Source organism: Pygocentrus nattereri, chromosome 26 (assembly GCF_015220715.1).
Source record: "Pygocentrus nattereri isolate fPygNat1 chromosome 26, fPygNat1.pri, whole genome shotgun sequence".
Classification (NCBI taxonomy): Eukaryota; Metazoa; Chordata; class Actinopteri; order Characiformes; family Serrasalmidae; genus Pygocentrus; species Pygocentrus nattereri.
Genome location: NC_051236.1, coordinates 15,039,757 through 15,056,881, shown reverse-complemented (window position 1 = coordinate 15,056,881; position 17,125 = coordinate 15,039,757). Strand labels below are relative to the sequence as shown.

The window sequence follows — 17,125 nt, the reverse complement described above, 5'->3', positions numbered from 1 at the left end:
GCTTGAATAGTAACTTATTTTTTCAAGGCAACAAGTTTGCACATTCTTTTAACAACCCCATTTCCAAAAAAGTTGGGAGGCTCTGAGAAATGTAAATAAATGTAAATGCAATGATGTGCAAATCATTTAAACCCTATATTTCATTGGAAGTAGTACAAAGACAACATATTAAATGTTGAAACTGAGAAATTGTATTATTTTTTAAATGTATGCCCATTTTGAATTTGATGCCAACAACATGTTCCAAAGAAGTTGGCACAGGGGCAACAAAAGGCTGGTAATGTTGTGTAATGCTTAAAAAAAACACCTGGTGTATAATTGGCAACAGGTCAGTAACATGATGGGGTATAAAAAAGCATCCCAGACAGGCCGAGTCTTTCAGAAGTAAAAATGAGGAAGGGTTCACTCTGTGAAAGTCTGCATGATCAAATAATGCAACAATTCAAGAATAACGTTTCTCAGTGTAAAATAGCAAAGAACTTTAGCTTTGGTGCATAATACCATTAAAAGTTTCTGAAATTCTGGAGAAATCTTTGTATGCAAGGGACAAGGCTATAAAGCAGTATTTGCTGGCTGTGCTCTTTGGGCCCTCAGGTGGCCCTGCATTAAAGACAAATCAACATTTGAAACTGTTTTTGGGAATCATGGACATTGTCCTCCAGACCACTCAGCTTGTTATCAGTGCACAGTCCAAAAGCCAGTATTCATGATGGTATAGGGGTGCATTAGTACATATGGCATAGGTGACTTGTACATCTGTGAAGGCATTATTAATGCTAAACAATAGATATGTTTTGGCACCATTTAGACGACATCTTTTTCAGAGAAGGCTTTGCTTATTTCAGCAAGACGATTCCAAACCACTCTCTGCCTGTATTACAACAGCATAGCTCCATATTAAGAGTCTGAGTGCTAAACTTGCCTGCCTGCAGTCTAGTCACCACTGAGAACATGTGGCGCATTATGAAATGGAAAAATACGACAAAAAAAAAAGACTCCAAACTGATGGACATCTGAAATTTCACTTTCTAAACTAAGCAGCTGGACTTCTCAGTTCCCAAACATGCCCCCATCCCACCCTTTTTGGAACGTGTCATCGGCATCAAATTCAAAATGGTCATGTATTTTCTAAAACAATACAATTACTCAGTTTCAACATCTTGTCTTTCTAGGATTTTCTTTTAAAAATATAGTTTACATAATTTGAATATCAATGAATCTATTTTTATTTACATTCTGCACAGCGTCCCAACTTTTTTGGAAGTGGAGTTATAAGTAAAGTCAACTAATTTAAGTTTACAGTACACAGCAGAACCACAGCAGTCTATAAAGTGAGATTATCTGATTTAAATATTAAGAAAACCTTCAGATTACATAGTAATCTGTAAACATAGAATAGCTTCTAGTAAATATAGAATACATTTTTGAAACACTGCTTTCAGGTAAATATTTGTGGCATACTATTTTATAGTAATTTTCGTATTCTATTACTGGCACCTCGATGAACTGAACTTGGACAAAGCCCAGCTCTAGTCACCCTTTACGTTTCTTGAACATTAATGATGAAAGAACCACTAAAATAGTCTAAAATTGCTTCTTATATCGACTTAAGTCCCCACAATATTAATCCAATGACTTTTAACATTTTAACAATTAAATGGCTCTGCAAAGTGCACTTTTTAAGATTTAGGGGGATCAATTAGCACAAATGGACTATAGTACACAAAACAATGATTTCATTAGTGTATAATCACCTGAAACTATGAACCGTTGTGTTCTCGTTAGCTTAGAATGAGCCTTTCATATCTACGTGAGGAGTAAGTTCTCTCGTAGAACACCATGTGCCACCATGTTTCTACAGTAGAATGGACAAACCAAGCACTGGTTAAATATCACAACAGTGCAAAACATACCTGTGCATTTTACAAAGGCTTATATTGGAAAACCATTTCAGTGAGCTTAACAACTTTAAACATTTTTTATTGAATACGTTGACCATGAAAAACTACATCTGCCGAGATGGTGTAAGACAGCAGCATATAGAGCAGATATATTTATATGTATAAAATATAGATTAACTCAGTCATCTCCATTGCATAGGCTATGACAGCAAGTGTAGGCAACTTAATTTGTACAGTTAATACATCACAGTGCACTGTAGTGAGTAGCTTCTCTGACATCACTTATACAAATCAGAAAAAAGGCACACCATTAAAACAATTTTCCCTATTAGTATAAAGTAAAAGTACACTTGTTGTTAGCAGGCTACATGCTAGTAAGAACAGTGCTGTCTTATGACTGTTATAACTAGTAAAACATACTTACATTGCCTTAGCGATAGAAGCATTTGTTTTTCTTACAGTTTAGCCAGGTTACTGTCTAACATTTACAGTAGAGCTAACATACAGACTATGATGCTAACCCTATGTGATTCATTTTTCATCCTTGATTGCCTTCACTGCCATGGTGAGAGGCCTTATCTGTCACTTTTGGAGTTCATTTCCAGTAAATAGCTGCTGCTGAACACTAATAATGGCATTGATACAGTGCAGACAGTGAGAAATGAACCATTTTTGTGTGCTTTGGCTCTGTAAGCCTGTGGGATGGATTTAAAAGGAGGAGACCAAAGGAATTAGATATTTAGCCAAAAAAAAAAAACAAACTCTGAGATAAAGGTTCATTAGGTATGTCATAATCAACAGTTGGGTAAATGTGTTTAGCTGGGAATGAGTTGCTTGGTTTCCAAAGAACAAATGATTTGGTATACCAAAATATTGGATGCCAAAATGATCATTTCAATCCACAGAGAAACCCATTTTTAACTGTGGGACAGTCCATGTATGTCTAGTTGTTTCTAATAGAGTATGATGGACTCTCTTCAGCTTGTAGATAAAGAGGTTCAAGGACTACTGAAGTAAAACGAATGGAATGACATTCATTCTATTCATTCCATTTCAAATCAGTGGAGAGCCAAAACAAAATGATGTCACTTCATAATTATTTAGGGAATGCGCTTTATATGACTCAAAACTGGCTGTTTCACAACTGTACATTGTAACGGCACTGTCAGCATACTTTGTAGTTATAGAAAACAGTAGCAATAAGAACTAGAATTTTCCACTAAAGTAATTAATAAGTACTGTAGAAGTAGTAGTAATAATAATAATAATAATAATTTAACCAATAATAATTGAACTCTATTTGATACTGAATTAGACATGGAAGTGAAGATTCATGGAGGTCGATGAGGTGGAAGAAGGATTCTTATTGCATTCCTGTTTCAGATTTTTCATTCAATCAAATGTAGTATTTCTTATTTATGTCTCTGTCTCCGTCTTTTATTCACTCACATATGCACTACGCATTAGAATCGGAACACCTGAAATCAATGGATTTGATGGCATTCAGGAAACAATCTCTCTCTCTTTTGCCCTTTCTGGTGTCAGGTTACTCTGATAGTCAGGGCGAGGAGGCTGGTACCCAGCAGGTCTCCCAGCGCAGTCAGGTAGGGGATGGAGAAATTATCAGGGTCCAGACCACGGCGCCATATCAGCCGCACCAACACGTCTGCCACGTAGAGCAGTAATAGCACCTGCAGCATGTGGGAAGGGACGGAGAGGGAATGAGAGAGAGAAGGAGAGCTGTGTGCTGTGAAGAAGCGCTACAAGGCTCTAGTTTCACTCGCATATGGCTCTTATTTGGAGCTGGGTGTAAGCCAGGTTTTAGTAACAGTAACAGCTTTATTACTGCCAAACACCTCACAGCACGCCAAGCTTACTTTGTTTCTCCATTTCAGAAATCACTCCTTTTACTTAGTTTTGAGTGAGTGTCTGTATATATACATGGCGTAAGCCATTTCAGAGTTCGTTAAAGAGCCCATATCCTGCATTTTTCTTGTGTTGAATTTCTTTTCTCTGGGCTCCACTTATGACATTTATGTTTGTTTATGAACATAATTAATTTCTACATGACCATTTTACAGCCTATCTATATCCCTTAGAAAATGTTCTTATTGTGCAATAGGAAGATGTATGTAAATGCACTGGTTATCATGACATCACAAAAACAGTGTTTTTGCAGCTGGATTGCAGCGTGAATGATATATATTTAATTTAAACAAACCTTCCTGCCAATCACATTCCTGACAAAAGAGCAAGGAAAATTGGATTTACATGATATTAAAGTTTATAGGCAGAACTTTTAAACAAATAAATAAATGTGCATCTTGAATTTTGTATAAACCTTAAACCACTTGTAATTGTATAGGAGAAGGAGAAAACATTCTCAACTTTAAATGGAAGTTAATGGAATAAGATGGAACAAGAAGTGATTTTAAACCATTGGTCTATTGGTCTGTCCATCATTTAATTTCAATGCATTGTAAAAGGCAGCTGGCAGTTTCTTACATCAAAATAGCAATGTTTAATGAGCTTACAGTAAAGAAATCATCATTGTAACTTCGTAACTGATGTTCTGTAGAATGATACATGTATGGAGATAAAAATAAAATGCTCATGCACATGCAGGGTCATGCAAAGACATTATGCATGGGCAGGGCTTGACTGTGATACCTGAATGTGAATTAAATTTAATTAGAATGATATGTAATTTAAGTAGTGGTAGGAGCCATGGACTCTTATGGGCCCAAGCGAAGAAATAACAACACAGGTGGTCCCTTGTATCATTCAGCAGGCCTCTCACACACCTTATTGTGCCCCTGTATGTGTCTGTGTGTTTGCCAATTTGACCCCTGACCTGCATCAGTGCAGCAAACAGGTAGCAGCAGATGAAAGCAGGGGTCATGGTGGAGTGGCCACCCTGCAGCCAGTAGACTGTATAGAGGAACAAGAGGTGGCCTGGAATCACCAGTAGCAGCAGAACTCTAGCAGATGTTGAGTTCACTCCTAAACACACATATAAACAGATAATAACAGCCACCAAAAAAAAGAAGTCTACAGGGCTCCAAAAGTTGGCTCCATTAACCTTGGCCCTTTGGGATCTGACCTGAGGAGCAGAAGGTCCTGCCAGGGTGAGGACAGTGCTCTTTCATGCTGTGGGGTAAGATTCCAGGCAGGCTAACACAGTGCAGATAGGTAGAGATGCGGCTAGCTTGGATCCCAACTAGATTCCCACCTACACCTGAGACAGAAATAGAGAAATATCTTAGAGAAATAATGATGTAGTGCCATTTGAAGAAAGTACAGGATATATGAATGATATTGTTATAATATTGTTAGTAATATATAATCGCTAGTAATGCTGTAGTCTCTTCTCTGAAATACTTATCATATTGCTAAATCTATGCCATCTTAAGCACATTGGCATAATTTCCTATATGCTTTAGCCATGTGATGGTGTGTTTTTGTGCAAAGTGAAATCTATGCTAATCTCTGCAGTTTATTCCCCTCTAAAGAAGACTGTAAATGCTTTTGACTGTAAGCTCTTTAGCAAATTGGGAATGTTACTATTTTGGAGATACTTGTTTTTCATTGGACGATGACAAAATGTTGAGATGATGTTGTGGAAGCTTTTGCAAAATGCTGCTACATCTGCAGGATGCTATGTCTGAAGACATGCTAGAAGACTTCAGGCCAGTTGGAAATGATGATGACCTGAGCTGAGCAAGTGAAGTGTAATGTGAAGTAAAGTCACTATAGCACGAGCGGCCTAATGAGGACATGTCTGAACAGCCTGTTCAACATGACCGTGTAGATCTACATGCCGAGGCGTTGTTTATCCGTCAGACTATAGCGGATCTGAGACAAGTGGCAACAAGATTAGCACTGTTTAAGAATAACCTCACTGAATTCTGCGTGTGATAAAGGATGGAATAGAGGAAGTAAAGAAGAGTGTGAGAAAGAGAGAGAGAGATAAAGACATAAGAGAAGGGACAAGGAGAGAGACAAAGAGAAACAGAGACAAAGACAGAATAAAAGAGTAAGTCAGAGCAAGTGTGTGATAGAAATTGCAAGAGAGAGAGTAAAAGGGAGGACGACAGAGAAAGCAGGAGTGACTGGAAGAAAGAAGTCAAAGAGAGCCTGAGCTGCATGAGAAAACTAACTAAACTGAATAAGAAGGGGAGTACAGGGAGATTGCATGAAGAAAGGAAGGAAAGGAGGATCAACGATGTGCTAATTAGTAACTGAAGCAGTGGCAGAAACAGAGGAAACAGGTAAACAAAGAACAGCAGACAGTCCTAAACAGAAAAACACATCAATTAAGTCTCATCTATTTACATTCTCAAAGTCATACAAAAGTGAAGATGAGAAAGACCAATGCAGAATCTATCTGTGGGTCTCTGTGTCTCTGTTTACCCCTCAATTTAATACATTCTAAACTGCACTGAGATGTGATCTGAATAGGAGCTCCCTCTAATATTTCAGCTCATTATTTAAAACTAAATCAGTGTTTTAGCTTTCTCCCCTGAAATACTAGCTTACTGAAACAAATATAATAAGTTCCATTCATTCTGCTCAGCCATGTTAATAAATATGCAAACAAACTCTATGTGACAGCACACTGGACTATATTGGTTCAGTGCTATTAACCATTGTATATTATCTGACAATTAAACTTTTACTTTAGTATTTTTCCTATTGAGCAGATTTGGGAAGTGAAATGTTTGGGAAATACTTCTGTGGCCCAACGCTGGTGCACTTACCGTTAATGATGGGTGTGAACACAGCCATGCCGTCAAACTGAGGGTGGCTTACAGTCTTATCCAGGATGAGACCTCCTGCACTGTGGACAGACCAGATAACACCATCCTTACAAACATTTTTGTGATGGTTTCTGAAAAGATATGTGTCATTTTAGGGATGTGGGAAACAAATTACACTCAAATCTTGATTTAAACTCTGAATGCACTGAATGAGCAATTTAATTCATAATGAAATCACATAAAACAGAATTAAGGAATGAATCTAATTCCCTTCATTTCATGAATTCCTGTGTACTTGGGTGCATTGTACACGGGGGTTCCTTCTCAATGTATTCCGAGTTTCAGTAGAAGTTACAATCTGATTTGAACTGTACGTCAAATCTTTCTCACATCTCTAAAATGAAATGATGGTGGTCGATGGACAAGCTTCAGTATTATTGTTACTGGACAGACCAAGCATTGTCCACGAGTCATTACCTGCTGATTAGCATGGCAGCGATCACAGGGTGCCAGACTGACCTCAGCACCTCTCTGATTGCTGGATTGCGGCGAGCGATGGCCAACCAGATGGGGATGAGTAAGAGGAATATGGCACATGTCACTATAGACACGCACCACAACTCTATAGTAGAACAGGAAACTGACAGTTAAAGACGGTTAAAGAACAGTTCTTCAGTGTACAAACTGTAGGGTTCTGTTATTGGTGGGAAGCTGTGTACAAGGAATTGTGAAAGTTTCTGAAGACCACAGTATGTTGTAATAGAAATGTGGCCTGCAAAATATTGCTTTCATCCTCTGCTGCCTTCTAGTGGTCAGAGAGCAGAAACACTTCTTTAAGGCTGTTAAAACAATCTAAGAACTGTCATTATACAAAAATGTATTTAGTCAGCCACTGATTGTGCAAGTTGTCCTACTTAGAAAGATGAGAGAGGTCTGTAATTTTCCTCATAGATACACTTCAACTATGAGAGACAAAATAAGAAAAAAAATCCAGGAAATCACATTGTAGGATTTTTAAAGAATTTATTTGTAAATTATGGTGGAAAATAAGTATTTGGTCACCGACAAACGAGCAAGATTTCTGGCTCTCACAGACCTGTAACTTCTTCTTTAAGAAGCTCTTCTGTCTGTATAAAAGACACCCGTCCACAGCCTCAAACAGTCAGACTCCAAACTTAACCATGGCCAAGACCAAAGAGCTGTCGAAAGACACCAGGAAGAAAATTGTAGACCTGCACCAGGCTGGGAAGAGTGCATCTACAATAGGCAAGCAGGTTGGTATGAATAAATCAACTGTGGGAGCAATTGTAAGAAAGAAAGAAGCCATACAAGCCCATTGATAATCTCCCTCAATCTGGGGCCCCACGCAAGATCTCATCCTGTGGGGTCGAAATGATCATGAGAACGGTGAGCAAAAATCCCAGAACTATGTGGAGGAACCTGATGAATGACCTGCAGAGAGCTGGGACCAAAGTAACAAAGGCTACCATCAGTAACACACTACGCCGAGAGGGACTCAAATCCTGCAGTGCCAGGCATGTCCCCCTGCTTAAGCCAGTACATGTCCAGGCCCGTCTGAAGTTTGCCAGAGAGCATATGGATGATCCAGAAGAGGATTGGGAGAATATCATGTGGTCAGATGAAATCAAAATAGAACTTTTTGGTAAAAACTCAACTCATTTTTGGAGGAAGAAGAATGCTGAGTTGCATCCCAACAACACCATACCTACTATGAAGCATGGAGGTGGAAACATTATGGTTTGGGGCTGTTTTTCTGCAAAGGGGACAGGACGACTGATCCGTGTTAAGGGAAGAATGAACGAGGCCATGTATCGTGAGATTTTAAACCTCCTTCCATCAGTGAGAGCATTGAAGAAGGAACATGGCTGGGTCTTCCAGCATGACAATGATCCCAAACACACCACTCGGGCAATGAAGGAGTGGCTCCGTAAAAATCACTTCAAGGTCCTGGAGTTGTGGAGGGAGTTGAAAGTCTATGTTGCCCAGTGACAGCCCCAAAACATCACTCCTCTAGTGCAGATCTGCAGGAGGAATGGGCCAAAATACCAGCTACAGTGTGTGCAAACCTGGTGAAGACTTACAGGAAACGTTTGATCTCTGTCATTGCCAACAAAGGTTATGTTACAAAGTATTGAGTGGAACTTTTATTATTGACCAAATACTTATTTTCCAGCATAATTTAAAAATAAATTCTTTAAAAATCCTACAATGTGATTTCCTGATTTTTTTTTCTCATATTGTCTCTCATAATTGAAGTGTACCTATGATGAAAATTAGACCTCTCTCATCTTTTTAAGTAGGAGATCTTTCACAATCAGTGGCTGGCTAAATACTTTTTTGCCCCACTGTAAATCATGTCAGGAAACCTCGGTCTCTGCTGGTAATAGTGACCTCAAACTAAAAGCCATATTGATCCTGAAGCAGCACTCCTGCTCTGAGATGCTGTGGAAATACAGGCCTGCACTGCAAAGAACAGATGTTAAAAGCGGAAATGTTCTAACAGGAGCTTAGTAAGAACTGACCTTTGAACTGAAAGAAGAAGCGGCCAATCCCTGCCAGCAGTGAGAGGGTCATGAGGTCACCGAGGCTGGCAGCAATTGGTGTGGCCACATTATCAGGGTTGATGCCCACCTTCCGAGATCCAGTAATCACTCCCACCATGACCAGCCCTAGAAACACAGCGTAGACAAACAGAATCACAGTTTAGCTGTGGTGTGCAGGGCTGTGTTTCCAGACTTGACATATTATGCTTGACCAGTTATTGTTAAGTAACATTGATTTCTGTAATTTTAAACTGGGAACAGACTGATGAACAAAGAAATTGGCAGTTTTCTTTTTATCCTAATTGTAGTCAGTTAGCCAAAACATGTTTGATGTCTTTGTGTCTGACGCTGCAGGACATTCTGTTTGTCTATAAAAATGAACACAGTTTTAGCCTTGCAATTTATTTGTGCCCATTGTTATAGATAGTACAAATACTGGACAGAAATATCCATGGCTTTGATCTTTGGTGTTTGTGAAGACTTTTAAGAGTACCTTGGAGGGCAAACAAATGCATCCATGACCAGATCAAGCTTTATCTCTCACTTGAAGTCCAGGACATATTATGAATCACTAATAAACTGGAAAAGACACTACTGGCAGCAACAAGAAGGATATAAATATAAATCTAATCAGAGATAGCATGAACAACCTATTTAGAAGCCTAAAGACTTGAAAAATTACATTCTAGAGATGCACTATCTATATCAGTGGTCTCCAACAGGTCTGGTCCTGGAGAGCTACCTTCCTGCAAAAACCAGTTCCAACTACAATTTGCCCCACCTGCTCCAGCTTATCAACCTCTTCCCAAGTCCCTGATTGGCTGGATCAGATGTATTACGTAAGGGGTGGGGCAGCGTATTGCATACAGGTTGGAACTAAACTCTGTAGGAAGGTAGAACTCCAGGACCAGGGCTGAAGACCACTTATCTATATGTTCATCTGGCCATGATGAAACATCATTCAGTGTCAGAAAACGCATAAGCAAGTCTATTTGAGATTACTAAACCACTAAATGCTGTGTAGAAAGCATAAAGAATGTTTAAAGCATGCTATAAGCTCACCCAAAGTAAGAGCAGCAGTAAAGGCTGTGGTCACTCCACTGGCCAACAGTACAGCAGACTGCTGAAGGTCCACTCTGTTCCTACTGATTGCACCCAACACTGCTGCAGCCAGTGTGGCTAGAAAGCCCACCACTGTAGCCTGCACCTGCCACAGAATGACATAGGGAATGGTGGTCACAAAGCTGGTGTCAGAAGTTAGAATTTCTGGAACTGACATCTTTGCATATTGTCATTGTCCAAAAAAAAACAAGTCTCTCAAAAATGAAGGCGAAATTGTTCTTTGCGTTTAATTTAAGTTAGTGTAAAGAGATTTTATTCCAAGCACTTTTAGGAGCATTTTTATTGGTCCATAAATCATGAAATTTTCACATGATGTAAAAACATTCTAAAAGCAGCTGCTGTATACAAATGATACAGAAAATTAAAATGAGACAAAATAGAGATACTTGCTTTTCCAGACAGTGATAATTTGTGAATGCACAGGAAGAGAGAATGACCTGGATTAGGGCCAAATTGCTGGACACAATTAGTATTAGCTTCTTGGGGTTGTCTAACTGGCCTGTGTTGGCCTGGAAGAAGAGACAAAAGTCAACCAGGGAGGACTTCATTCTTAACTGAACTGAAGCTCTGAATGTTGTCATAAAACACTGCATATCAGAAATGGTAACTTTGTAGGAGGTCCATTCATCTTGAAATGTTCAGATAATGTAAAGAGTAGCATTTTCAAATGACATATAAATATTTAAATGTTGCAAAGGGATACAAAGTTTTGATACATTAATGATAATATTTAAATATTTTTATTTTGTTCTGATTCAATCAAGAGGTACAATGACAGCATTAGTTATTGCAACATTCTGCTTGACTTCAACTTGGGGTCATAACAGTACTTTTATCTACTAGTTGTAGCATCAAGTCTTTAGATTATGTAAAATAATGTTCTTGCAACAACAGTGGTCATTTCCCTGATGTACTCTGTGTGTGCATGGGCTCACTGCTGTTGAGAGTCTGGACGCAAGAGTCATTTCCAGATTTCCCTTCAAGCCCACTAGAGCAGGAACCAAGATAAACACTTCAGAGATTTCCTTAAACATTTCCCAGTGCTGAAACACATGGACACCAAATGACTGAATGCTGATAAGCAGTGCTGTTCAATGAATAATCATTACATTTAATTATGCATGAAAATATAGTTATAAATAGCAATATTGAGATGCAGGTCTCACTTCCTCACACACATAATGCATACTTGCAATGTTTCCATGATCATTCCTGTAGCCACCATACTGAGTCCTGCCAGAAGGTATGGCAGCAGCACCTGAGCAGTGATTTGCGCAGAACTCTCTGGAAGGTAGTCATCGGTTGAGCGCGTCAGCTTGCAGGTAAAGCCTCTCAGTTTCTGTCCGACATATCTAAACTCCAGCTCAAGGTGTGTAAAAACCATCGTCCATTCCTAAGGTCAGTTTTGTGGACATCCTCCTGAGATTGACCTGAAGTCAGTTCTTGAAGCCAAGCAATACATTGAGCGTAGCAGATTTTGTCCCTCATTTCAGTCCCTGCATTATGCAATAGCATTCTAGAAGAGTAAACGATGGAAGACTATGATGTCATGACGGGAATAAAAGCACACAAAGGTCTGTGATGTCACACTGGGAGAGTGGAGAACTGTGCTTCTGTAGGAGCCAATGTCTGATTGATATTCAGAGCAGCTTCTGGAAATGTAGCAGTCCTTCTGCTGCAAATTCAAATGTCCGTGCTTCAGACAGCTGAAAGCAGTCAAACAAGGTCTTAGAGGAGAACCACTTTGCTGAAGACAATGTAGAGGATGAAGCAGAAGGTGCTGCACCTGTTGATTCCTAGCTTTTCTCTTTTTTCTGCTCTTGCTCTGCCAGTTTTGTCTGTGTCATTTTGTTTTGAGAACAGATTTGGTTTTGATCTGTAGAGGTCACTCTATTATCTGGACATACATGCTCACACACGTCCACACATACTACTTATGGGTTATTCCTCTGAAAATGATGCTCTCGACCCATAACAAAAACTGGAAAAAAAACAAATGATGCACTGAATTATTCCCAAATCAACCTAACACTTAACACCCCCCTCCCACCCATATCACACACACACACACACACACACACACACACACACACACACACACACACACACACACAAACTCTCTTACACTTCACTCTTTAGCAGCCCTGCTACAGATGGACTCCTGTGGAAGCCGCAGCGCTGTCTGGGTCTGAAAAAGGTTCTGGTGCGCTGCGAGAGGGACACCCAGAAGGCAGCCAGCTTCTTCTCTGTTGAGTGTGTCCTCCGCTGATCTGCGGTCACACTCTGCAGCAGATCCCCCCTCATCATCTCGCAGCACGCACTCAGACTCAGATCACTGAAGCAGGTGCAGGCAGCTGACAATCCAGCAGAGTTTAAAGCGTCTGAAATCAGGTTTCCCCTCAAGTAAATTGTGCACTCAGTTGATCCCTCGTGTGTTGTTCCCGACCGAGAGTCTTCAGACCGGTGCTGTTTTATCTCAGAGATTTTCAGAGTGTTCTCAAGTGACGCAGGTGGGAGAGAGCTGGGTGGTCCTTCAGAGGTGGATGTCTGCTTTCTCTCTCTCTGTCTCTCTCAGTGACTCACTGTGTGGGAGGGATGAGCTGATTGCCTCGTTTCTGTTCTCTTACAGCACCTCCTTTTTTAATCAGCATGACGTCCCTCGTTGTTTTTTCCCTGAGGACAGGTGTCCAGCGACATGCGCACACACCGCACACACACGTGGGCGTCCCCCCCAAGTAATAGAATCATCTTTATCCTTTTCTGCCCTTCAATCAGTAGTGCTTTCTCAACATTTAATAGACACTTTTTTGTTATAGAGGGGGCTGTGTTCATTCTCTCTTAACTCCAGAGGACAGCTGTAGGGCAGTGGAGACAGTGGACAGTGACTCAGCAAAAGTATGACCCTGAGTAATGACGTAGGACTCTTCATGTCTTCTCCTCCTCTGCAGGTATGATAACTCTCTGAGTGTCAGGATGCACTGCTTGCTCTGAACATGCTGATTCTTCTCAGTTCATTTGTGCATCAAGCCTGTATGTTAACTCTTTAAATTCTAGGCCTTTAATTCAGTTATGAACCTTAAGCTTAATTCACGATGTACTCTATTGCTATATAAACTGATATACACTATTCTACTTCTATGAAGCTAATGTGTCAAGCCTGTAATTATGGGAGTGAAGATCTGGACCTGGATCCTGGAAGTTTAATGGGTTAAAACATAAACCCAGGGCAGTATGAGTTGATGTAACATGCAGCGTGTCTGAATGCTCTCTCTGTCATTGTGAAGACCTTCTTATGCAATAAGACCACTGCACCAAAACCATCTGTTACAACCTGGATGCTGACGTGAGTCACAGACGGCACGTACCCAGACTAGATAAAGCTTCCTGTGCTCTGGCTTTGTTACCATTCAACTCGAAGCTTTGCATAATGTTACTTGGGTTGCAATTACATATTAATCATTTTAATGTTACTTACATTTATTATTTAGAAATGTTTAAATATATATTTAAACATTAAAATATTAAACCTTTTTCAAATATGTTGAATATCTAATTACCATGAATTTTAGTCGTTATATCTGCTGAAATCGATCATATGAAATATGAGGCAATCTGAATATTTACTTATTAAAACTTATACTGTCAGTGTTATAGTCCTCAGTTTTATGTCATCTTAGAATCATCTGCAGCTCTGTTCATCACTCTGAGACAGAAAATTCCTTGCTTATAGATGACACCTGCATTCGAAACACTCATCATCTCCTATAAACACTTATTGTTTCCTTATGTCAACACTGTAGTACTGGATGAGTACAAGTGATGGTAAACTATAACACTACAACTTATAGCCCACAATGGAACTGCCTGATCAGTGTTTAACACTATAATCAATTCAGTAAAGTATTAATCCCTGCAATCTTTAAAGATACCCTCACACCTGGATTACAACTCTGAAGGATCACAAATTCTCATCTGGCAGGTTTCATTAATCAGATCTCCACAAGTGGATTATCTGAAAAATTAAACTGTCATCACCCAAATCCTCAAATCACTTGCAAGCCAATCGCTCGCAGCCATTCTCACTGAACTTTTAATTCGTGTCTTTTTGTGTGGTCTCAGCACCTCAGACATATTGAGTTTGCAAAAAATATAATGGTGCATTAGTTTAATTCACTTCAGAAATCTTAAGATGGCAACTGATGTTAAAGGGGAATTCTACCTATTTTTCAAAATTCAGTGATTGATATAGGAATAGTCATCCAGAGTGGTTTGATGTGAAATTGACTCAAATTTCTGTACAATTTGGATTTTACAATCCAAAAACCCCAGTGAATGTGCACTTGTTTTCTAAGGGTTTTAGTGGTTTGTAATGTTGCTGGTAAAATAATGCTCAATCTGAAAAAAAAAGTTTTATTTTGGGACTTTTATTTTCAGTGATGCACACATAAGTGACTTGTGTGCTAGTAGCTCCCACTTGTGGAGGATCTGCTAAACACATCTTTAAAATGACCTGCCCATGCAATTTAACTAATTACTAAATCAGTTCATTGAGAATGTATGTTTTAATAGATTATTTCTATTAAATTGATTCTTCAGTTTTAATCAAGTAACTCCTACAGCCGTAGTTCCTGTTACTGCAACAGTTAAATAAATGTCAGTTTTTAAGTGCAACTCTATATTTAGAAATGTCATAGATCAAACAGTTGATCTATAAAACGTGCACAATCATACGCTTAAACAACAAGCTAAATCAACTGAATGGTCAGTTATTATTGTCAGTTATTATTTTAAAAAATGTTTCATTTGGGGACTTTTATTTTGCCTTAAGACACCACTCATGTATCCCTCCACCATGAGTGGATTAAACTAAATTTATTAAAATATGTTTTAGACCCAAACCTGGAAACTAATCTAAAGCAATGTCTCAGACAGCAGACAAAGCATTCATAACCCCTGAATGTAATAATTTTCTTTCTGTGAGGGAGTTTTAGAGGCGTTAAACTCCTCAGATGTCTGGTTCCTATCACCGCCTCTGTGAGCAATTTGGACTCTAAAAGTTTCTGCGAAACAAAGCATTTCACACCAAACTGCTCTGGACAATTTTGTTGACATGTTAATCATTTACTTATACAGAAGTGTTGAAAAACAGTGGAGTTTCTCTTTAATTTCTTTAGTTAGAAATTAGAGGCGTCTTCCATCTGACTGAATGACCTCACAAGTGATATTTATTATTTTTATCCAAAAAATATATATATATAAATTCAGCTTACTTGCTACTTTAGATCTGTTATCTCTACATATATGGGTACTAACCAGTTCCATTTACTCAGTTACATTCACCTACACTTGAAGATTTTATATTTTCAAGGTTCATCTTTTGCTTAATTTCATTTTTTTATGTGGGCTTTTGATAGCAGCTGAACCTAAACAATAAAAGCAGAACAGAGTCACAGAAGCTAAGGTGCACATACATGCAGGTCTGCATTATCCACACATAACATAAAAACACATCTTGTGGAATCCATTGTTTTTTATAGCTCAAAGCACCATAAACCTTATAGGCGCTTTACATGTTTTGGCACATTTAAATTCAGTGAGTAAGATATAGTAACACAATTTTATAAGCACAGCTAAATAAATCCTATTCATCAAAAGATTATCCTAGCGTTGCTACGAATTATGCATATCTGACTCACTATGATGCCTTGAGGTTGGCACGTTAGTATTCCGAGAGTTGCTCTGCTGCCTTACTGAGTTTAAATTGGGGGATTAATAAAAAGGTTGAGATAAGAATGCAGTGCACGTTATGTGGCGTCACAGTACAGCTCTCATTTTATATTCTTTTACAAAGTGATTTTATCAGTACAGCTCTGACTGTCAAAGGATGCAAGTCAGATCATTTTATGATCTCCCCTTCTCAGCAGTATAACTTCTTAAATATAAGCAATTTGGCAAGTATTAATTGTCTGTTAGATGCATACAATTATCAGAGAAAGTCAGGGGGCCTACATTTTACAGCAGTTTGACAGAATGAACAGAGTCACATGGTTACATTGCATGTCAAGGTCACCATGACACCTAGTGTTCAGTCCCTAAAAAAACATCAGCATACTTCCTTACACGTGTCCATTTGGCCTGTACACATGGAAAGAAAAAGCACTCAAACAAATTAATAAAGCACTCAAACAAATTAATAAAAACAAATGCACACTCAGAACTAACCTGCACTTCATCTAACACCATTCCAGCAATGACCATTCCCAGTCCAGCAAGCAGAAAAGGAATGACCACTTGCTGAAGAATGACTGAGGAAGACTCTGCAGTTAACACAGCCATCTTCAGACACAAGTATCTGAGTCCATCTCAAGCATTTCACAAAGCCTCAATGCCTTCAAACTCCCCTTGTCCTGAGGCCAGTGGATACCGCTCTTGTAGGAATGCAGGAATGAATTAGCATAGAATCCTATGCAGAGCTTTATTAGAGTCTCTTTAGATATTTTATGAAGAAAATGATCTTCCAGAGTTCAGTAATCCATTAACTGTTACGTACGACTCCAGAACACACTGCCTGTCCACAGTCTAAGAGAATTCTACATGCTATTTCTCATCCACTGGACAGCAGTGACTGGGAGGGCTTAGCCAGGCCCTGAACTTTGCCATACTCATTTGCCATTTTTGGTTTGATGTCCAAATATAGCAGTATTTAAATGAATAAAAAAACACAGACCTCAGGACACAACAAATGACTATGAAACCATTAATGACCTTGATGTTACTA

At 39.0% G+C, this 17,125-nt stretch overlaps 1 protein-coding gene across 5 annotated transcripts; it reads right to left on the bottom strand.

The window, feature by feature from the left end:
- Positions 1 to 1,948: 1,948 nt before the first annotated feature.
- LOC108427621 (solute carrier family 41 member 3-like) lies at positions 1,949 to 12,932 on the bottom strand. Of its 5 annotated transcripts, XM_017697898.2 has the most exons (10): positions 11,537 to 12,932; positions 11,283 to 11,390; positions 10,785 to 10,856; positions 10,288 to 10,432; positions 9,205 to 9,351; positions 7,139 to 7,283; positions 6,662 to 6,741; positions 5,005 to 5,139; positions 4,756 to 4,904; positions 1,949 to 3,592 (listed from the first exon to the last, which is right to left on the bottom strand). In XM_017697898.2, exons 1-10 carry the CDS (start codon positions 11,729 to 11,731, stop codon positions 3,443 to 3,445), a joined length of 1,326 nt encoding a protein of 441 aa, XP_017553387.1. In that variant the 5' UTR covers positions 11,732 to 12,932; the 3' UTR covers positions 1,949 to 3,442. The 5 variants fall into 5 exon arrangements, with proteins under 5 accessions (XP_017553387.1, XP_017553388.1, XP_017553386.1 ...); XM_017697899.2 differs by lacking the exon at positions 4,756 to 4,904; XM_017697897.2 differs by lacking the exon at positions 1,949 to 3,592 and having other exon boundaries at positions 4,349 to 4,904.
- Positions 12,933 to 17,125: the final 4,193 nt, after the last annotated feature.

Coding starts and splice junctions, on each gene's coding strand:
- LOC108427621 (XM_017697897.2), bottom strand. CDS start 11,731: ATGGTTTTTACACACCTTGAGCTGGAGTTTAGATATGTCGGACAGAAA. Junction 10,433..10,784: donor GCAATTTGGCCCTAATCCAG/GTCATTCTCTCT, acceptor ATTCTGTGGCAG/GTGCAGGCTACAGTGGTGGG. Junction 6,742..7,138: donor GCTGCCATGCTAATCAGCAG/GTAATGACTCGT, acceptor GTCTGTCCACAG/TGCAGGAGGTCTCATCCTGG.